This window comes from Geotrypetes seraphini, chromosome 6 (genome assembly GCF_902459505.1).
Source record: "Geotrypetes seraphini chromosome 6, aGeoSer1.1, whole genome shotgun sequence".
Classification (NCBI taxonomy): Eukaryota; Metazoa; Chordata; class Amphibia; order Gymnophiona; family Dermophiidae; genus Geotrypetes; species Geotrypetes seraphini.
Window position 1 is genome coordinate 51,837,141 of NC_047089.1, and position 16,492 is coordinate 51,853,632.

General features: G+C 41.7%; 1 protein-coding gene across 4 annotated transcripts in view; it reads left to right on the forward strand.

Annotated features, from left to right (window-relative positions):
* The window catches only part of PDS5B (PDS5 cohesin associated factor B), a 376,109-nt gene that overhangs the window by 204,328 nt on the left and 155,289 nt on the right, over positions 1–16,492 (forward strand). For all 4 annotated transcript variants that reach the window (XR_004539863.1, XM_033948532.1, XM_033948529.1 and 1 more), the window contains exons 22-23: positions 3,382–3,450; positions 16,116–16,252. Coding sequence is in view for 3 of the 4 variants with exons in the window: in XM_033948532.1 (XP_033804423.1) it covers positions 3,382–3,450; positions 16,116–16,252 (206 nt within the window). In the remaining variant the exon portion in view is untranslated. The remainder of the gene's footprint in view (positions 1–3,381; positions 3,451–16,115; positions 16,253–16,492) is intronic.

Consider the following 16,492-nt stretch of genomic DNA (forward strand, 5'->3'; position numbering starts at 1 on the left):
CCCGTGACCCGAAGGGGGAACCCGCGGGATGCCCGCGGTTCCCGCGGGATTCCCGTCGTCCCCGTTCCCGTGCAGCTCTCTACTGTCGTGCTTAGAGGAGTAGTCTAAAGGGCAGAGCTTAAAACTGATCTGGGCTAAATTAACTTTAAAATGAAAGATTATAATCTATTAGAAAATTAAGGATATACAAAGACACCTTTGCTTTAGACTTCATTAGTTTTTAAAAATAAATTTAGTTGAACCGTTTGAATTCTATTGATAGCAAACCTAATGCGATTTTCTTGTAGAATTCCACTCTATTCCTGGACAAGTGGGTTATGCATTCCAAGTCACGAGACTGCTTGTAGGAAGCCTGATTTACTTAATTTTTCTAACCCTCCCTTCTTACCTTGGGACTGCCTTCTGGTCACCAGTTGCTTTCCTACAAGTGAAACAGTAGAAGCTAGTCTTTTCTGCTTGTGTTAATTTTTTTCTTCTACTCAGGTTTATTTATGCACTTCACATCTTGTGCTGCAGAGTTTCCCCGCGGGGACAGCTCTGGCTGCGGGAGATCGCAGGCTTTAAGGGTAAAGTCTGCTTTTAGGAGGTTGGCTGCTTTGCAATGCTCCTGCTTGGACAGCCTGCATTCTCAGATTGGGGCTCAGGGACCATTCCCTTGTGAGCTGGCTCACCCCAGGTTTGTATGCTAGTGGGTTTGAGCGCAGTCTGCATTGCTCCATGGAGGTGTGGCCCAGGATCGAGGCTGACTGTGTGTTCCTCCGTCTGGTCATGTATGTGGTGTGTCTTGGAGGCGACGAAGGTCTTCGGCCAGGGTGTCGAGCTAGAGTGAAAGTCAGAAGATTAGCTGTCCAGGTTTTAAGGCTTATTGAGGCAGAGGATCTCCCTTTAATGTTTCAGCTTCCTTTTTTGCAGCTCACAGCACAGTATGGCACAGTGAGTAGAAGGCTGACAGCCATTTTGGGGGGTTCTCCAAAAGTGGTTTTTGGACAGTTTGTGGATTAGTCCTAGGTCCCCTCACCCTTAAAATCCCAAAATTGCTGTGTGTTAGGGTTTTTTTGTGCTTTTCCCGGGCTATTTTCTTTTGAAAATCGCTCCAGCGCTGGCCATCTTTAATTTTCCCGATTTGAATTTAAAGTTGTTTGAATCCACAAGCTTCATTTTTGGTAAGAAAACTACTCAGATGGACTCGGGGCAGGATTCTTTGGATTTTGCACTGTTTGTGGTGGATGGATAGCTGTGAACCAGCTGTTTTCCATGTGCTGTGCGGCGCATCAGAGGACAAAATTTCATTGCCATTGTTTCCCTCGACCCCTGTTGGGGGGGTCTTACTCAATCCATCCATCCAGTCAAAAAAATCAAAGTTGGCCCCTGGGACTGGGGAAGGTGTGCTTGTGTCCCCGGTGAGAAGCAACTGCAATTTGGCATTGAAGATGATGAAGTTCTCTAAGATGCCAAAAAGAGTTCTCAGGAGGCAGCTGTAACTCTGGATGAGGGTTTTCTTGGCTTATCTAGCTAAGAAAAAGGCTCCTATGGCATCCTTGCTGGCATTGGGGGTCCCCCCATCCCTGGATAAGGGTCTGCAGTCCAGTGTCCCTCAGTTGGTGAGAACATAAGAACTTGAGAATTGCCGATGCTGGGTCAGATCAGTGGTCCATTGTGCCCAGCAGTCTGCTCATGCGGATGATACGCTGTATGATAACATGGATGATCAGATGATTTAATCATGCTGTTGTTTACACAGACTGACACCACTGTGGGAGATGTAGCTGCTTTTGCGGATCTCCACAATCCAGATCTGGGAGATGCTCTGGATATAGGCGAGAACCCTACAATGTGGAGATTCTTCAGGCCCTCATCTTGATTGGATTGACTAACAAATTTTGAATAAACTTGAAACTTGATAACACATGCTTATGTATGGAAATGTTTTAAGTAGATAGTAACAAATTTTATAGTCCTCCCAAGAGACAAAGCACTATAGAAACACTATTATAACATGTTCTACGCACACAGTTCTAGCAGCTATTGCACAGAGAGGAGTTTTTGGGTGGTGGTGGTGGTTGTTGTTTTTTGTGTTTTTTTTTGCTGTGGAGGCCACTGTGGAAACCAGAAGAGGAATGGTGCTGCTTCACCTTAGGGGCTGTTGGGGAAACAAGCAGAGAAACAGCGGTTCTTCACTGTGGGGACCGCTGGGGAATAGGGCCAAGCCAGCAGAGAAATGGCACTTCTGATTTTTTTTATTGGGGGCCGCCTGGGGACAGAGCCATCAGTGGCTCTTCTTTTTTTCACCACGGCTTAGGCCAGGGCACACTGCTGAAGGGGCATATTTTGATCCTGTGCACATGCCGCTTCCAGCTTCTATGCCTGCTCTTGTTATTACAGACCATGCAAAAGGAGAGAGGGAGAGATCAAAGTTGTGCTGGCAGCGCGTAAGCATACCATGTCAGTCTACACTGCCAGTTTATGGGGGAAGCCCTGGCCCTTGTGGGCCCCCAATTCCACAGTCTATGCTGCACATTATGGACTCCTACAAAACCACTGAGATCAGGTTTATGTTGGTCCTCTTCTCAACAAGTGGATGCTTTAATTCATATGATATGTGAATGTACTAATATAGCAGAGGCATAATCAGATGGCTGAGTTATCTGGGTGGACCCAAAATTTCTCTTCTGCCACCTCTTCCCTTTCACTCCCCAACCCAAAGAAATACCTGAATTGGCAGGGATCTGCCAGTGAAGACCTCCTCACTGAACAGATTTAAAACTTGGGTTGCCAGCAGTGGTATCCCACTGCTGCTGCTGCAAATCTCTATACATGTTCAATTTTGTGCATGTGTGGGGGGAGGGGGTTGCAGCAGCAGCACGAGGATACTACTTCTGGAAACCCCCGGTTTAACGTCCATTCATTAAGGAGGTGATCTTTAGATGGCAAGAAGCAAAATATATGAGTGGTCCCAAGCTCAAAGTGAATGGGCCCAAAGTCCTCCCATTGCTATGAAGCTGTAAGATGCAATTGTTCTGGTGAGGTGTATGGGAGAATATTGAAATTTTTATATACTGATTTTTAAATACAGGTCTTCCCTTAATTATAATTTGGAAATCCTTGGCTTTGATATTTACTTAATCTATTAATGATAGCCATTTGTTTTGTTATCTCCTTAATTCAATTGCATCGATCAGTCACTGGAAAGATAATTCTTTCTTTTCTTTTATCAATAAGATGAACTGGATAACTCTTGAGGAGATAAGAACATGTATTAGAAGTTAAATTTCCTATTCGGTGTAAATTATGATGGACTGTTTTGATGAGCAACTTAATCAAATGAATTAGTCAGATTGACCCCCCCTCCCTCTAAAATCTAACATGTGATTTTTGACTTAGCTTCCAGGGAAAAAGACAACTAAACTTTGGGTTCCAGATGAAGATGTTTTTCCTGAGACACTTGTCAAAGTAAGTGTTCCTTGAAGCTTTTCCCTTATACAATATAATTAAGTACTGTTATAATATTTATTGAAAGAGAGAAATTATGTACCACTAGAGCTATACCAAATATTCGTGTTTGATTCAATTCAGCTCCAAATAGTGCCCCAAATACATTATTCATATTTAGATGAATAGTGATATAAATTTGAATAACAATAATCTAAGGCTCTACTGAAATAAACACTTAAACTCTGATTTCATGTTTGTTCTTTTATTATTTATGTTTAAAGCTCAATGACCATTATTCATATTCAGTACATAGAAACATAGAAAAAAACAGCAGATAAAAACCTGAATGGTCCATCCAGTCTGCCCAAACATACACTCTCTCTAATTTAATGATTTAATTTAAATTGGTCTTTTTCTTAGATATTTCTGGGCCAGAAACCCAGAGCTCTGCCCAGTACTGTTCCTAGGTTCCATCTACTGGAGTCTCAGTCAAAGCTCACTCCAGCCCATCTAAACCATCCTAGCTCATCCTCAACTGAATGCCCTTATACAGGACACAGACCTTGCAAGTCTGCCCAGTACTGGCCTTAGTTCTTCAATATAGAGTATCCTTTTCTGTTTAGAGGTCCTTGGTGTTCATCCCATGCTTTTTTGTCACCTTTTCCTCTCCACCACCTCCCTCGGGAGTGCATTCTAGGCATCAACCACCCTCTCCGTAAAGAAGAATTTCCTAACATTACTCTTGAATCTACCACCCCTCAGCCTCAGATTATAGAAACGTAGAAACATGATGGCAGATAAAGGCGAAATGGCTCAACTATTCTGCCCATCCGCAGTAATCATTATCTCTTCCTTTCTCTAAGAGATACCACATGACTATCCCAGACTTTCTTGAATTCAGACAGTCTGTGTCTCCACCATCTCTACCGGGAGACTGTTCACCCTTTCCGTAAAAAAAAGTATTTGCTTAAATTACTCCTGAACCTATCACCTCTTAACTTCATCCTATGTCCTCTCATTCCATAGCTTCCTTTCAAATGAAAGAGACTCGACTCATGTGCATTTACATCACTAAGGTATTTAAACGTCCCTAACAGATCTCCCCTCTCCCGTCTTTCCTCCAAAGTATACAGATTAGGATCTTTAAATCTGTCCCCATACGCCTTATGACGAAGACCACACATCCTTTTTATATCTTTTTGAAGGTGCGGCCTCCAGAATTGTACATGATATTCTAAATGAGGTTTCACCAGAGTCTTATACAGTGGCATCAATACCTCCTTTTTCCTATTGGCTATACCTCTCCCTATGCAACCTAGCATCCTTTTAGCTTTTGCCGTCACCTTTTCAACCTGTTTGTCCACCTTAAGATCATCACATACAATCACACCCAAAGTTCCGCTTTTCTGTCATGCACATAAGTTCTTCACCCCCTAAACCAGTGGTCTCAAACTCGCGGCCCGCCAGGTACTATTTTGAGGCCCTCGGTATGTTTATCATAATCACAAAAGTAAAATAAAACAGTTTCTTGATCCTATGTCTCTTTAGCTATAAATTACAATATTATTATTAAGACTTAGCCAAAAGATTTATAAACTATAAAGAGTTTTACCTCATGCAAAGTTGTCATTTCTTTAATAAGACATTAACTATTTTTTTTTTCTGAGGCCCTCCAAGTACCTACAAATCCAAAATGTGGCCCTGTAAAGGGTTTGAGTTTGAGACCACTGCCCTAAACTGTATCGTTCCCTTGGGTTTTTGCAGCCCAAATGCATGACTTTACATTTCTTAGCATTAAATTTTAGCTGCCAAATTTCAGACCATTCTTCAAGCTTCGCCAGGTCTTTCTTCATGTTCATACCATCCTGGGTGTCTACACTATTGTAGATTTTGGAATCATCCACAAAGAGGCAAGTCTTACCTGACAACCCTTCAGCAATATTGTTTATAAAAATGTTAAAAAGAACAGGCCCAAGAACAGAACCTTGAGGCACACCACTGGTAACATCCCTTTTCCTCAGAGTAGATTAACCATTAGCCACTGACCTCTGTCATCTTCCACTCAACCAGTTCTTGACCCAGCCCGTCATTTTGGGACCCATCCCGAGGGCACTTAGCTTATTTATTAGACGTCTGTGTGGAAAGCTGTCAAAGGCTTTGCTAAAATGTAAATACACCACATCTATCCAATTCTCTGGTCACCCAGTCAAAGAAATTGATCAGATTTGTCTGGTAAGACCTACCTCTAGTGAATCCATGTTGTCTCCTGGTTTGCCTGTGGTTTGTTATTAAATGGGTATGTTACCAGTTTTTTTTTTTAGGTGTCTTTTTATAAAAAATTAAATAGTATTCTTACAAAATTTGTTTGGTTGGGTAAAATAGCTAGAATTGCTTTAGTATCTACAAAAGCCAATTACAGAGGGAGGGGTAAATTTTTCCAAATTTTTATAGGTATCATCAATCCTATATTATGTTCCAGGGTATGTATTGGGTCCTCCCAGAGCTCATGGAAAAGCTACCAGATTGGTTGTGGTTGAATTGGCAACTCATTTCTCCTCGACGATTATTCCATGTTCTCAGTATTAAAATGCCTAGGTTATATAAAGAAAACAGAATATTAATAGATACATGGAAAACATTAAGATTCGTAAGTAATTTAACACCTATTCCAATACATAAATCAACAAATCAAACTATATGGCTGAACTCCAAGATTCAAATTGGTGGATTTAAGGTCATCTGGAAGTATTGGATGATTGCTGGTATACGTATTTTAGATGATGTTATATCTAATGGCAAGCTGCTTGATTTTTCACAGTTGCAACATAAATTTGGTCTTAGTAAATCTCAAAGTTTTTGATGGTTGCAACTGAAGCAGGCCATTCAGGCGGGGTTCCCTGAATGGAAAAATCTTAATAATCAATATAGTTTAAAGTTCTTGTACTTTCAAAGTGGACTTACTGGGACACCAGGCTGCTTAGTGGTATAAATTGATAGCTGGATTTATAAAGAAGGAACCAAAAACTGGTCTTAGGGACATTTGGAGCATTCAGATTAAGCATCAAATTACTGTGTCTCAATGGCCACGAATTTGGAATTGGAGAATGAGGTGTACAGTGTCTGCATCTATGAGACAAACTTAGTTTTTTCTGTTATATAGAGCATTCTGGACCCCAGTTCGTTTACAAAAGTTGGATAGCTCTAAGTCTAATAGATGTTGGCATTGTCATCTCGAAGTAGGAACTTTAGATAATTTATTCTATTGTCCATGCTTTTTGGAAATCAATATGCGGCCAAATAAATTGTTTATTAGAAAATCTGGTGGCATTGTCGTATGATACTGTACTATTTGGCATGTCAATGAGGGCTGAGCCAAATATCTTCGAAAAATAATAAGCTTTTACTTACTATGGCAGGGGTTGCCATACAACAGATTACGAGTAATTGGAAGAATTGGAATAGATTGAACTATAGTTTCTGGTGGAATTCTTTATGTCATATATATAAAATGGAAAAGGTAATAGCTACACAGCAGGGGTATTTAAGAAAATTTCAAGATGTTTGGGAGCCATTAACAAATTATTGTAATGAATAGTTTCCTTTTTCCCCTTAATAGTACATGTCCAAGATTTGGAGGAGGGGGGAGGGGTATAGTTTGGTCTTTCTATGATTGTAAGGAATGTTAGGAAATAATTTATTATATGGTATATGTGTTTTATATTTGCTATGGAAGGGGAGGGAGGGAGATAAACTTTTTAAAATAGATTATTGCAGAATATTAAGTGTTGTTTCTAAGTTAAAATGTTTGCTGAGACACTTATTGTAAGTTTTTTTTTTTTTTTAAATGAATAAAGATTTTATAAAAAAAAGAGTAGAAAAATCAATTCACTTTTACCTGTTCTACATCACTCAGGATTTTGTAGACCTCAATCATATCCCCCCTCAACCATCTCTTTTCCAAGCTGAACAGACCTAAGATCTTTAGCCTTCCTCTTATGAGAAGCACTCCATTCCCTTTATCATTTTGGTCACCCCTATGCAACTTTAAGATGAAGGATGGTACCCTGTTTCCCCGATGATAAGGCAGGGCCATCAAATAAGACAGCCCCCCCTTTTTAGAAAAAAATGTAAAATAAGGCACCCCCCCGCAAATAAGCCACCCACCGATACCTGCGCTTACCCGAATCGGGTGGTACGGTGGGTGACTCCGTGTGCTCCCTCCGTTTACCTTATTTGCCTCCATGGCTGCGTGCCGTGCCTCGTCATGAAGTGAAGAGGAGGAAGTGACAGGACTGCAGCGCGCGCACGTGACTCCGCGCAAGGAAACACAGGCAGCTTCCCTCATCCCTCCCTAACGGAGACTGCAGGAGTTTGTTCACGGCCAGAACATCCAAAAGTGAGACACGCAGACAGGTTTCTTTTGCTGTGAGCAATACCACTTACTGTATATAAAGCCTGTTTAAAATGCATACGGTATATAAACAACGGTTTCACATTGTCAAGTCCCCTCTGATGCTGCACTACAGAATAATCTCTTTACTGTGTTTCCCTGATGGAGAACATTGGGGACATTAAATGGTACAATATATGGTATGATGGATAAAGCTGGCCATACACGGTACGATTTTTCGGCCGACCGATTCTTCAGCCGACCGTTTTCTTCCTCCAATGAACGCATTGCGAACGTACCTATCGCGAACGTAATAAAATTCTGTTTTTTTTCAACAATAACTGTGTACTGTAGTCTTCTTCATGGGTAAATAAGGCATCCCCCGAAAATAAGCCCTAGAGCATATTTTGGCCTTCCAAAAAAAATAAGACAGTGTCTTACCATCGGGGAAACAGGGTAGGAGGGATGCCCACTCTCACCTGCCGCCAGGGTTCCCTATCACACTGACAACTGTAACGAGCTCAATCCCGTCTATTCGCTGATGCAGCCACTAGTCAAAACACTGGCCATTGCCAGCTGGGCGGGAGCTTGCACTGCTTCACACTTTGAAGATAAGTTAATAACTTTTTTACAATATTTTCATGATTTTGACTCATTAAATTTAACAATTAATCTGGTCTACCTTGCACTGGAGGTTTTTATGCTGGTGAAGTTACTTTACCCTCTTTAGTTAAAGGAGGGTTTCCTCCCTGATGAAGTTCTGAGTCTTTTCCTCTGTATCTACAGTACACTGTTTTTTTGTCTATCTACAATTTTCAATTTTTGTTTGTTCTGAATGTCTAAATAGTGGGGTTCCCCAAGGGTCTGTGCTGGGACTGCTGTTTTTTAATCATATCAATGATCTAGAGCAGGGGTGCCAACGCTTTTTTGACTCGCGAGCTACTTTTAAAATGACCAAGTCAAAATGATCTACCAACAATAAAATTTAAAAAAAACACAACGCACACTGTACGCATAGAATTGTTAATTATCATTCCTATTCCGGGGTTTTTCCAAAGAGGTCAAAGCAGATGACTCTATGCACTGTCACCTCAGTAACAACCATACAAAAATAGACAAATACTCACCCCCTCCCTTTTTACTAAACCACAATAGCATTTTTTAGCGCAGGGAGCTGCACTGAATGCCCAGCGCTGTTCTCGATGCTCATAGGCTCCCTGCGCTAAAAACCACTATTGTGGTTTAGTAAAAGGGGACCATATTGTAAAATACAGACAGCAGATATAAATTCAGACACATTTTGATCACTAAATTTAAAATAAAATCATTTTTCCTACCTTGTCTGGTGATTTCATGAGTCTCTGGTTGCACTTTCTTCTTCTGACTGTGCATCCAATCTTTCTTTCAGCCTGTATGCTTCCTCTCCTCCAAACTTCATTCCCTCCCCCAACTTTTTCTTCCTCTCTCCCTGACCTTTCTTTCTTTCTCTCTTCATGCCCCCTTTATTTTTTTCCTGTTTCTCTTCTTTCCTTCTGTCTCCCTGCCTGCGCCCCTTTCTTTCTTTCTCCCTGCCCTTTCCCAAGCCACTGCCGCTGCCATCGGGGAACAGGACCCAAACGCCACCAATGGCCACAAACACGCCCCAAAGCTGACACCGCCCCATGCTCTCTCTGCTTCGGGCCGATCAATCTTCCTCTCCCCGATGTCAATTCTGCCGTCGGAGAGGAAGTTCCGCCCAGCCAGGCAGCGATTGGCTGGACCGAACTTCCTCTCCGACGGCAGAATTGAAGTCGGGGAGAGGAAGATTGATCGGCCCGATAGATCGCCAAGGCAAAGGGAGTCCTGGCTGATCGACTCCCTTTGCCTTGGCGAGCTACCGGTCGATCGCGATCGACCTATTGGGCACCCCTGATCTAGAGATTGGAATAACTAGTGAAATAATTAAATTTGCTGATGACACAAAGTTGTTTAAAGTTGTTAAATCGCAATGGATTTTGAAAAATTGCAAAAAGACCTTTGGAAACTGTGCATCAAAATAGCAGATGACATTTAATGTGAGCAAGTGCGAAGTGATGATTGTGGGAAAGAAGAACGTGATGCAGGGTTCAGTGTTAGGAGTCACTGCTCAAGAAAAGGATCTAGGGGCGGTATTCTCAAAACTCATCAGTAAAATCCAGCAAGTTGAAGTAGTGGCCTTAGTGGGAAAGATTTTACTTTTACAGGTGATTCTCAGCATAATAGCATGCAAATTATATTTATGCTATTTGTGTGGAGATTCGCCAGATCGTGGGGAAAAGGGGGGCGAGTGGAGGAATAAAGATGTCTTACTACAGGTCAGGCAGAGAAGGAAATGGCCTGGAGACTAGTGCTGCCCAATTCAAGTGAAAAAATTTTCGATTCGATTTGGTCTGTTGAATTGATTCTTGATTTGATTCACTTTTTCTACCCAATCCAGTGGTTTCCCTCCCCCAAATGTCCTGGAAAGTTTATTTTTATAGCCTCGTCACCCACCCCACCCTACTTTATCATCTTCAACCCCACGCCGTCGCAGTGGTGTAAACAAAATAAAAGACTTTTCCTGTCAAGTTGTAGCTCATGCTCGCTAACACCAGCTCTGGCAGGATACACATTTCAAATCTGACACATTGTAATCACAAAATAGAAAATAAAATAATTTATTCTTCCTTTTATCAGGTCATTTTATTATTAAAATCCATGTTGGTTTCAGGCTCTGGTTTCTGTTTGTCTTCTGTAAACTTGCTCACCAGGGTCTCCTGCCCATTTGACATTTTCATCTTGCTCTGTGCTCACCATCCATCTTCCATCTCTATACCTTTCTTTCCACTGCCATATCCAACATTCTTTCCCATTATCATGTGCAACATTTCTTTCTTTCTCTCCCTGTCCTACACCCTGTGTCCAACATTTCTCCTTCTCTCTTTTCCATGCTTGTCTCCCTCTCCTCCACCATATGCAGGATTTCTCCCTCTCAACCCATTCTACTTCTTTTGCGTCTCTCCATTTCTCTCCTCCACTCCATGTCCAACAATTTTTTCTCTTCCCCCATGTGCAGCAGCTTTTCATCCCTCCTATTTCCCTATTCAGCACCTCCTAACCGACACCCCTCCCCCCCTATTGGGCCTCCTAAAGTAGCAGCGGTGGTAGCCAGCTGACAGAGGCAACGAGGTGAACAGGCTGCTCTTGACCTACCCTGCTAGGACTTCCCTGTGCTGCGTCATCAGTAATGTGACCATTTATTTTATTCCTCAAAATGGGACAGGGAACATCCCCCTTCCCCAGATCTGGAACCCCCTCACCCCTGGATCCGGAACCCGTTAAATATAGTTCAAAATATAGACAGCAGATATAAATGATCAAAACTGACACATTTTAATCACTAAATTGAAAATAAAATCATTTTTCCTAGCTTTGTTGTCTGGTGATTTCATGAGTCTCTGGTTGCACTTCCTTCTAACTGTGTGTCCTTTCTTTCTTTCATTTCTTTTTGTCTTTCTCTCTCCCTGCCCCCCTTTCTTTCTGTCTTTTTCTTTCTTTCCTTTTCTGTCTGTCTTTCTTTCCTGGCCCCTGCCATCACCGCACTAACAGATTATCTTCCTATAGCAACTGCACAAACCTCCCCCCTCCCCCGACATCAATTCTGACATCAGAGAGGAAGTTCCGGGCCAGCCAGGCAGCAATTGGCTGGCCCAGAACTTCCTTATTGACATAGGGGGAGGGGGGGACGTTTGTGCAGTTGCTGCACGAAGTTGACCTGTTAATGTGGCGGCGGCTTGGGCACAGCTTCAGGATGCTCTTTCTGAAAATGGGATATTTCGGCATCCTGAAGTTGTGCGTGGGGACAATAGGACAGGCGAGCTAAAAACGGAACGTATGGTCACATTAGTCATCAGTGACATTATCAGTGATGCAGCAAAGTGGAGGCCCTGGCGGGGCAGGCCAGGAGCAGCCTATTCAGAGCATTGCTTCTGCTGGCCAGCCACCATTGTTGCTGCTACTTAAGGAGGCATGTCAGGACTCACTGAATTAGCGAGTCTGATTTTCTTAGAAAACAAATTTATTCAAATCTATTCACCAAATTGAATCAGGCAGCACTACTGAAGATGAGAGAGATTAGATAAGGCAGTGGGGAAGAGTGGGAGAGGCTGAAATCATGGAGGGAGGCAAAAAAGAACAGAGATGCTGAGTCGGGGGAGCTGGAAGAGCAAAGGGAAGAGTGAAAAAGATGCTTAATCCACTAATAGAGAGAAAAAAAAGAGAGATGCCCTGGGATGAGGGGTGTAGGAGGAGAAAAGGGAATAGGGGTGAAAGCTGAACAGAAGGAGAGGCAGGGGGGATGGAGACACAGTAGATGGAAGGGGCAGAGAGGGCAGATGCATGGAATGAAGAGAGGACACATGCTGGATGGAAAGAAGAGATTGAAGAGTATGATTAAAGCAGAAACAAGAAAAGGTAGAGAGATTTTTTTTTTTTTGCTTTATTTGTAGCTGTAATGATAATAGAAAACAGCACAAAGAAATGGCAGACTGTACAGCAAGGACATGGTGAGTGAGGCGCAAAATCTGTATATCCCCAGATTTAGAAAAGGGTGCAAAAAGGGTTGAACAAAAGACCCGGCGTGGATAACTAAAGAAGTGAAGAAAGCGATAGGTGATAAGAAGAAGTCATTCAGGAAATGGAAAAAGGGCAAAACCGAGGAGAACTGGAAAGAGCACAGGAAGTATCAAAAAGAATGTCACATTGTGGTTAGAAAAGCCAAAAGGGAATATGAGGAGAGGCTAGCCAGGGAAGCACGAAATTTCAAACCGTTCTTCAGATATGTTAAAGGGAAGCAGCTGGCTAGGGAGGAGGTGGGACCACTGGATGATGGAGACAGGAAGGGAGTGGTAAAGGAGGAGAAAGAAGTGGCGGAAAGACTAAACATGTTCTTTTCATCTGTATTTACAAAAGAGGACACATCCAACATACCGGAACCTGAGCAAATCTTCAAAGGAGACCAAGCAGAAAAATTAACATCCATGGAAGTAAGCCTCGAAGACGTACACAGGCAGATAGAAAAATTAAAAACTGACAAATCGCCGGGCCCGGACGGAATCCACCCTAGGGTTCTGAAAGACCTAAAGAAGGAAATAACAGAACTACTACAGCAAGCTTGTAATCTATCCCTGAAAACAGGTGTGATACCGGAGGACTGGAAGATAGCCAATGTAACTCCCATCTTTAAAAAGAGATCAAGAGGTGACCCGGGGAACTACAGACCAGTAAGTCTGACCTCGATTCCGGGGAAAATGGCGGAAGCACTGATAAAGGACAGCATCGATGAGCATCTAGAAAGAAATAAACTTCTGATAACAAGCCAACATGGCTTCTGCAAGAGAAGATCGTGCCTAACGAACTTATTGCACTTCTTCGAAGGAATTAACAAGCAGATGGACAAAGGGGACCCCATAGACATCGTATACTTAGATTTCCAGAAAGCCTTTGATAAGGTACCCCATGAACGACTACGTCGGAAACTGAAGAACCATGGGATGGAAGGAGACGTACATAGATGAATCAGGAATTGGTTGGCGGGTAGGAAGCAGAAGGTAGGAGTGAAGGGCCACTACTCGGACTGAGGAGGGTCACGAGTGGTGTTCCGCAGGGGTCGGTGCTCGGACCGCTGCTATTCAATGTATTTATAAATGATTTAGAAACAGGGACGAAATGCGAAATAATAAAATTTGCAGATGACACCAAACTATTTAGTGGGGCTAGGACTAAGGACTGCGAAGATTTACAAAGGGACCTGAACAAACTAGGAGAGTGGGCGACGAGATGGCAGATGATGTTTAATGTAGAGAAATGTAAAGTCTTGCATGTAGGAAACAGAAACCCGAAGCACAGCTATGCGATGGGAGGGCTGTTATTGGGTGAGAGTAAGAAAGGGACTTGGGGGTAATGGTGGATGAGAAAATGAAGCCGTCGGCACAGTGCACAGTGGCCGCTAAGAAGGCAAATAGAATGCTAGGTATAATCAAGAAAGGTATTGCAACCAGAACGAAAGAAGTTATCCTGCCGTTGTATCGGGCGATGTGCGCCCGCATCTGGAGTACTGCGTCCAGTGTTGGTCGCCGTACCTTAAAAAGGATATGGCGATACTCGAGAGCGACACATTTGATAAAAGGTATGGAAAACCTTTTATACACTGAAAGATTGGAGAAACTGGGCTCTTTTCCCTGGAGAAAAGGAGACTTAGAGGGGATATGATTGAGACCTATAAGATCATGAAGGGCATAGAGAAAGTGGAGAGGGACAGATTCTTCAAACTCTCGAATACTACAAAAACGAGAGGGCATTTGGAAAAGTTGAAAGGGGACAAATTCAAAACCAATCCTAGGAAGTTCTTCTTCACTCAACGGGTGGTGGACATCTGAAATGTGCTTCCAGAGGGCATGATAGGACAGAGTACGGTACTGGGGTTCAAGAAGGGATTTGACAATTTTCTGAAGGAAAAGGGTATAGAGGGGTATAGATAAGGGATTGCTACACAGGTCCTGGACCTGTTGGGCTGCCGCGTGAGTGGACTGCTGGGCACGATGGCCCCCTGGTCTGACCCAGCAGAGGCACTGCTTATGTTCTTATGTTTAGATTAATGTTAATACATTTTTTACTAATCACAGCAGTATACTATATTAACCTGAAGAATGAGGTTTTGGCCTCTGAAAACTAATTTAAAAATGGATTAGTCCTATAAAATGGCATTTTCTTATTTTCTATTTGTTAATTTGAAAAGTAGTGATTCAGTTTTTTTCAAATTTACATCTGCTATTTTTATATTTACACAGTACTTGGGGACAAGTGTTACTGTTTCTTTGATGTTGCACTGTATGCAGAGTCTGACTTGGCTGTGTAGTTTTCTTATCTACATATTTTTATCTTTAGTTTGTGATTATTTATTCCATACTGGGTGAGGATATATCTGTGTTCTATGTATATGAAAAGGACATGGTTTTTCTGTTAGCATTGATTGTGGCTTGTTTAATTTTACAATAAAAATTGATTCAACTATAAACTTAAAAAGTTGTATCATTAAAATTGAATTGAAAAATTGATTCAATTGGCTAAATCGAATTGAAATTTTTTTTCCTGAATCACGCAGCTCTGATACTCACCATAGTAATATAGTACATGTCAGCAGGTAAAGATCTGAATGGCCCATCCAGTCTGCCCATTAGTTATACCCATTAAAAATACATAATTAAATTAACTTGTCTCTTCTTTGATATTTCTGGGTCAAATTGTAAAGTCCACCTGGTATTGTCCTAGGTTTGAAATGCTGAAGTTGCTGTCCCAGTTCATTCCAGTCTATCCAACCATTCTGTTTGCAGGATATCTACAATAAAGTCTGGCTAGTAACATCATCATGTTCCAAGTTTAGTGGTGTTCTCATTGATGCCCTCCTCAGCCCATCCTACACCAAATCACCACATAGGGTACACAGACCGTCCTTGGTTCTTTAATTTACATCCTTCATTTTCTAGAGATCTTTTATGTTTATCCCATGCTTTTTTTAATTCCATGACCGTTTTCCTCTCCACCACTTCCCTTGGGAGGGCATTCTAGGCATCTACCACTCTCTCCCCAGTCTTTGTAGTCTGTGCAACTGTTCCATCATTGGGCAGGTTTGCTTCTAAACACTGAGAAACTTATGACAACTGGAGCAAATCTGATCTTTGGAGTCCTCAGATTTTGTTCTTGATTCATTTCTGTGTTATGGTGGGAAAAGCAAAGTTGCTTACTTGTAAAAAAAAAAAAAAAAAAAATGTTTGTAGACCATAGGATTAATCAGACATGTAGTCCATCATTCATCTCTGAAAGTTCCACTTGAACAATAAGTTTTTCCTTGAGCTATAGAACAGAGGAGACTATTACGTGTGGGGAGGGTTATGTCTCATATTATTGCAGTAGTTCTGAGCATTGAGAGATCTGCCCTGTTGCTGTATACGATATGACCCACCTTGTTGGGTAGACTGGATGGGCCATGCATGTCTCTTTCTGCTGCCATTTTTTTCTGCTGCCATTTATTGTTGCATGCTTGATTCATTCTGCTGTCTACAGAGAACATCTGTTAGAAGAAAGCTGTTATTTTGCTTTCTCTTCATGCCTTTATACTTGTTCTATTCTGTGAATGAACTCAGTCTTTTGCTGTAGCTGTTACCTAAATAATTTATTGTGCTTTTTTTTCTTGTTAATTTTAAGTGGGTCTAATAGTTTTTATTCTGTAATTTTTCAGATTCAGGCTATTAAAATGATGGTTCGATGGTTGCTGGGAATGAAAAACAACTTGAGTAAATCGGGAACCTCTACACTGAGATTATTAACAGCAATACTTCATAGTGATGGAGACCTGACTGAACAGGGCAAATTGAGGTATGTGGTGAGCAAATTCATTAGTTATTACAAATATTGAACCATTTCACTGCTGAAACTCTTACTGATTCTTAAGTTTCATGTGCTTTCACAGAACATAAGTGTTATCATTTCTGTTGATTTTACATGATTTACATTATTGCCACAATGGATAAAGGTTCTGTATGTTGTATGCGGGCTAGATAAATTTTAAGAAACATTTCCTGAATATCTACAGATAATGTGCTTTGCTAACAAATG